Source organism: Arvicanthis niloticus, chromosome 26 (assembly GCF_011762505.2).
Source record: "Arvicanthis niloticus isolate mArvNil1 chromosome 26, mArvNil1.pat.X, whole genome shotgun sequence".
Classification (NCBI taxonomy): domain Eukaryota; kingdom Metazoa; phylum Chordata; class Mammalia; order Rodentia; family Muridae; genus Arvicanthis; species Arvicanthis niloticus.
This window is the reverse complement of record NC_133434.1, coordinates 12,138,463-12,144,462: the sequence shown is the minus strand read 5'-3', so window position 1 is coordinate 12,144,462 and position 6,000 is coordinate 12,138,463. Positions and strand designations below refer to the sequence as shown.

Here is a 6,000-nt window from a genome sequence, read left to right as displayed (position 1 = left end):
TAAGCCCTAACTCAGCTAGGAAGCGGAGTGTGAATGCTCCTCTCTTCAGTTAGGCCTCAGGTTTCAGGCTTGGGGATGGTGTGGTCTGGCTTCTCCAGGGCCAAGCTCCACCCATGGAAGCTGTGTCTGAGACTAATTGGCTTGCCCTCCTTCTTCGAAGCCCGAGAAAAGTCTTGGCTAATTTGCCGGAACGCTCTAGTTAAATGCCAATTAGGATGTTCTGTCCACTGCTCTCTTCCGATATATTAATAACGTAATTAAGCATTTATTGCTTGCACAAATTAAAAATTAACTTAAACAGACAGCCCGAAAAACTGAGGAAATAAACGCTCAGACAACCAATTTGCATCCCATTCGAATATCAACACCCTAAACACAGTTCTGTCCTGGGCTCCTTGGGTTAGCCTTCCAGCGAGAGGCTCAGCCAGCTGCCAACAGCTGTGGGCTTCGTCTTCTCCACGCTGGATTCTGCCTTTCTGTATTGCCCAAGTCTTAGGTGTGGAGGAGTTGGTCTTGTTCCCACGTGGACCTGAGATCTTTCAGCTAAGCAGCTCCTCTTGGATTCTGTGGTCCCTGCCCCTCACCCCATCCCCACTCCCAGGAGCCTGACGCTCTATGGTGTGAATCTTGGTGGAAAGAGATGCCACCAGGGGTGGGTAGGAGGGGGGCAGTCCCTGAAGCCCCTGCCCTCCCATCCTACGGGTCGATTTGTCCTGCATTCCAGCCCAGGAGATGGGAAGCAGATGGTGCTGGCATGGGGTGGGGGGGAGGCGGAGGAGGGAATGAAGGTTCAGAAGAGCTCCCCACAACCAGCCCCCTGGGAAAGAAGGGGTAAGGCTAGGACCAGGGAGAGCTGCTGGGAGATGGGGCTGTGTCCTCAGAATAGAAGAGGAAGAAGGGTTGGAGCCTCCCTCTTCTGTCTCCAGGGATCTAAACCGCAGGTGCTCCACTGCACAGCCACAGGGGACCTGGCAGGGAGAAACAGGACTCTAAGGAAGTGGGCAAGAGAAGAGAGACCTGGGGAGGGGTGGCGATTGACACAAGAGTTCTGGAGCAGGGGCTGCCTGTGACTCTAGCCAGAGCAGGCTTTCTTCAGCTGTGTATTTCTGTCATCCATTTCTTGCCCCGCACCCCCACCACGCCTTGGCCCTGGCCAGCAGATGCCAGCCGGCCATCTCCTGTGCCCTGCGCAGGTCACATCTTCTGGGATGGCTTCACTGTAGCCTGCAAGGATTCAACAATCCCCACAAGGTGGCCAGTGTGGCCCCTGAATGAGTCCCTATCATAGCATCAGACACTCTGGTTATCTGTGGTGACCCTTTGTCTTCCCCGCTGTCCGGCTGTGTGTCCTCTTGCTCACACCCCACTGCAGTGACATGAGGCACTTGGGATTGTTTTAAACACTTTATTTATAAAAAAGTACATTTTTTTTCCTCAGTACATTTTCAACCCATCTTTTTTTTTAATACAAGTAAAAGGGGGTGGGGAGACCCCCTCCCCCCTCCAGGTCAAGACCAGGAGAATCTGCTGGGCTGTCCCCAGGACCAAAGAGGAAAACAGTGACATTAGAAACTGAAGCAAAAGGAAGCTTAGTCACACTCAGGCGAGGGTGGCAGCTTCTCCTGGATTTTGTTCCCATTTGTTAAAAAAAAAAAAAAAGAAAGTCACCCCCTCACCCCCAGCCCATTCCTCATAGCCAGGGTCAGACAGCAGCGTCAGTGAGGCCGAATCCTCACTTCTGGGTATCTCCAGCCAGGTCAGCATGAGTCACCAGCCCTCACCAGGAGAGGGTTTCAGTTGGCAGTTAGGCTTGGGGAAGTCTCTACCTGGACCCCTCCAGAGGCCTGGGAGCACCCCCCTCCTCCCAGGAAAGGGAATGTAGTGTCTGCTGGGCTGAGGAGGGGTGGCCTCACCCTCCTGACATGAGTCCTGATTCTCCCACCTCGAGGATGGCAAGAGGGTTATTGCACCAGTGACTGGGGCACGCTGGGGTGGCTGGCAGAGGGTGTGCCTTCCCAGGGCTTGGAGCCCGAGCATTAGTATGGGTTTCTCAATCCTCGTGTGTGTACTTGTGCACACACACACACCTGTGCTTGGTCTGTGGAAGGCGTGATTGTGTGTTGCTGTTTTTCAGGTCCTTCTGGTAAAAGAGACTCAAAGGGTTGTTGCACACCAGAACGATACCAAAATCTGTAGGGAAACAGGGGTCCAGGGACAGTGGAGGGACAGAAGGGGGAGGGCAGCTAGGGATGACAACCAGAGGGGTCTGGGCAGGTAACACACCAAGTTTACTCTCCACAGTCTGGCAGAAGCTTAGTTATGTTGGGGACATGAAGGTGAAGCAGAATGCCCTCTGCTCTGTCATAATGTCAGCTGGCTGTGTCCACTGTCCCACAAACACAGGGCAAACAAAGCCCCCCCCTCCTTGGGCCCAGCTACCAACCCCTGCCTCACATCCTCTCTTAGCCCAGGTGGCAGCTGCCTGGAAGCGCTCAGTGCCACTGCTGGGGATCCTAGATCCTGCTGCATGGACCCTGTAAATTGTGCTTTGCTTGGGGGAAAAGCGTGCAGGTCTGTAAAGGGAGCTCAGGTGCTTTGTCCGGACCCAGGGCCTCCTCAGTCCATCACAAAACAAGGGATAGGGGATGACCATGAAAGGTGAGAGAGATGAGGGAGGGTGAGTCTTTCCGACTTATGGCCCCATAGGGACAGAAATGCCCCTATGGGGCAGTCAGGGTTCTGCCACCTGCCTTGGAGGGAAAGGGACCAAGGAGAGGGACAGAGTAGCATGAGGAACAGGACAAGCTGTGACATGGGAAGGACACTAATACTTCTGGGAGAAGCAACCCAGCTCCTCCATCTTCCTCCGCCCTGTGGCTCGAAAGGTCCCAGAATTTTTCTTCCCCCAAATTTACCCCATCCAGTGTCCCCAATGCCAAGAGGGGAGAGCCACCACAGGGCTGGCATGGCTTCAGACTTCTGCTACGTGGCTACTGGGCGGCCTGGGCTGGGACTAGGGCAGTGAGGGCCTGGCAGAAGGCCCTCAGCTGGTGCTGAGGGGTGCCAGAGATGGCACTTGGACTGGGAATTCAACAACAGCACCAGGGAGAAGCGAGGTGAGGGTTGGGGCTCCCTTAAGAAGCCTATGGCAGGGTGGGTCAGTGCCTGTGGGGCACAGAATGGTCTGTCTCCCTTTCCCCAATGTTTGTTATCCCTCAGCGAGTGTCACCTTGGGCTGAGTTAGCTGAGATTCTGACAAGCAGGCCCTAGGCATGCCCATTTAGAATGAGGGTAATCTAGGGGCACAGATGGAGAAACTGAGGCACTTTGAGCTTGGGAACAGAGAGCTGGGAGGGACCTTTCTGCCTGCACTCAAGGGAAGCCAGAATCCCATTCAATGAAGGAGTCTGCATGCAAAGGAAGGCCCTTCCAACACTCCCCTCTTGTCAGCATGGCACCAGGAGAAACTGAGCAGGGATCAGACTGTGGGTAAGCAGCAAGTTCCCGGGTGTCCCTGCACTTTCTTTGAGACCCGTGACATCTAGGCCAGCCTTCCCGTATGAGAGACATCGGTAGTCCCCTTCAGTCTATCAGATTGTTTGCAGAACTTCCATAAAGCAGCCTTCTCTGCATCAATACTTCTGTGCCTCGAATTCCTTCCTGGGATCCCAGCCCTGACTTTCCAGAAGAGTCAAGTGTTGCTGGCACTTGACAGATAAAAGGAGAAATCTGAGAAACGTGTGTACATTGTCAGGAAAGGTTGGAGCTACACTGAAATCTTAGAGTGGCTGGTGGGGATGAGGGGAGGTGTTCATCCTAGCTAACTCTGGATGCTTCTGTGGGGCTGATCCCTTCCTGAGCTGGGAATGGATAAGAGGTGGAGCAGAGGGTTGAGCCTCCAGCAGTGTTCAGCCTGGGCAGGGCGTGAGAAAGTGGCATAGGCCCAGGGATGTGTGTGCGTGGATATGTGTGCATGTGTTGGCAGAGGCATATAGAACTGTGGGTAGAGACCGCCTGAGGTCACCCACTGTGTAGAGAACGGACTGTGGGTAACAGAGAGGGGTATATGAGAGCTAGGCCAACTCCATTTTGGGGGGTCAGAAAGAAAAAAAAAAAAAGAAAACAAAACTACCCTCACCAGGAAAGCACACTGCCCAGGACCCCACAGGACCTCAGCCGCCACTATTTCACACACAAGACTTCCCTGGGTACCATGGAGAACTTCTCTAAAACCTCTTAGGTACACTGGCTGCACCAGCTTAGTGGGGGACATTGGGTTACTTCTCTCTGGGAAGAGGAGCAGCATGTGGGGTGGGGGTGAGGGTGCTCTTGAAGCTCCCCTTTACCCTCCATTCCCAACGAAGAGAACACAAACAAATTCCAGTGTTGGGGGGGGTGGGAGAGGACTGGCTCCCCAAACCCTGGAGGGACGCCCAAGTACACAAGACAAGAACAGGGCTCCCTACACATAGGGCAGTGGAAGGGGTCCTTAAAGGAAACATACAGCAACAACAAAGCCACGGTCGAACACAACACCATGGGGAAGGGTGGGTGAGGGAGGAAATAGAGAAAAAAAAAAAAAAAAAAAAAAGCCAAGTGAGGTCTGCCCTGAGCTCCCCTGGCTCCCCAGGAGTTTGGGGCTGGTTTAGGGCAGCTGGTCAAGTCTCTGTGGAGCTCCTGGGGCAGTGGGCTGTGGGGGTGGGCAGGGGGCGTGCGGGTAGGGGCCAGGGAGAAGTGGGCACAGACAGAGGCTCCAGAAGGCGGGGCTACACATACCACTCTTTCTTGGAAATGAAAGACCCGTCGTTCTGAGAAACCATGTTCTCAGCCAAGTCTAGCTGTTCAGGGTCGTACTGGTAGCCCAGAGTCCGGTCTCCATAGCCGTCCTGACGGGCCTCAGCCTCATCCACAGTGAAGTAGGGCCGTTTGGCGTCCTCGTCATATTTGGGGTGGGGGCCGCCCACCTTTCGTTCGCCACCTCCACCGCCCTCCTCCTCTTCTTCCTCCTCATAGCTGCTCCCGCCCAATGGGCCGGCCTTCTTTTCATCATCCGAGTCATCCGGGTACTGCAGGTTCTGTGCCATCGGCGGGTGATGCTGGGGGATTCCTGCCTTGCTGTAGCCGTTGCCGTACACGTGCTTCTTGGTGCTGTAGTCACCCTTGAAGGTGTGCCGGCGCCTGCGCAGGGCCACTATGATCCCTCCAACCACAATCAGCACGAGCAGGACACTCCCTGCCACGCCCCCAATGATGGCTGTGGGCATCTGCCCGGCGCGCCGCCCATGTTCAGGAGTCGGGGTGTAGGGGAATTCTGGGTGAGGAAAAGAGATGGAGGGATAGTGTCAGAGTCTGCTCTTCAGAAGTCAGCAGGGGTGTAGGGAGGCAGGGGAGGGAAAAGCCCAGGACAGGATGTCCACACCCCCAAGTTTGAGCAGTTCTGATTCCAGAGGCCCCTTAGCACTCCACCTTCCTGAAGTCAGCTATAGCACTGAGAGCAAAGCAGGCAAGAGGATGAGAGGCAGCTAATATACCCAGAGCACCCAGCCTTCCATCTTGACCCTCCCTGGAGGTGGCATCAGTTCTGTCCTATCCCATCATGGTGCAGAGGCACATCTGCATGTACCCAACTGTGTGTCCCTCACTGTCACCAACCCCTTCCCCCAAGGGTGGTCTGCTGTGCAATTCTATTGAATGCAGGAGATAGCTAGGGAGGTTAACTTACCCAAAGGCCACTTCACCAACTAGAAATCATATTGCCTCCCCCCCTCCCCCACCTTGTATATAAACCCTATGCACATGTCAACAGTGTCCCTTTGCCTGACATGCAGAAGTGACTGTCCCAACACCAGGAGCCGAGTAGGTATTCCAGACTGATTTCTTTTGCCTTCAGGACAAATAGAAAATAGGTTCCCAAGTTTTGGCTCAGTAGACACCCTGTGTGTGTCAACTGCCTGCCAGTGTGCTACACATAGGCTCTGTGGCTTTTTGGTTGTAGTCTGG

The 6,000-nt window shown here is 54.5% G+C and overlaps 1 protein-coding gene across 1 annotated transcript in view; it reads right to left on the bottom strand.

Annotated features, from left to right (window-relative positions):
- Positions 1-1,391: 1,391 nt before the first annotated feature.
- The window catches only part of Nectin1 (nectin cell adhesion molecule 1), a 62,516-nt gene continuing 57,907 nt past the window's right edge, over positions 1,392-6,000 (bottom strand). The window contains exon 6 of the mRNA XM_076924813.1: positions 1,392-5,311. Coding sequence (XP_076780928.1) covers positions 4,767-5,311 — 545 coding nt within the window. The 3' untranslated portion in view covers positions 1,392-4,766. The remainder of the gene's footprint in view (positions 5,312-6,000) is intronic.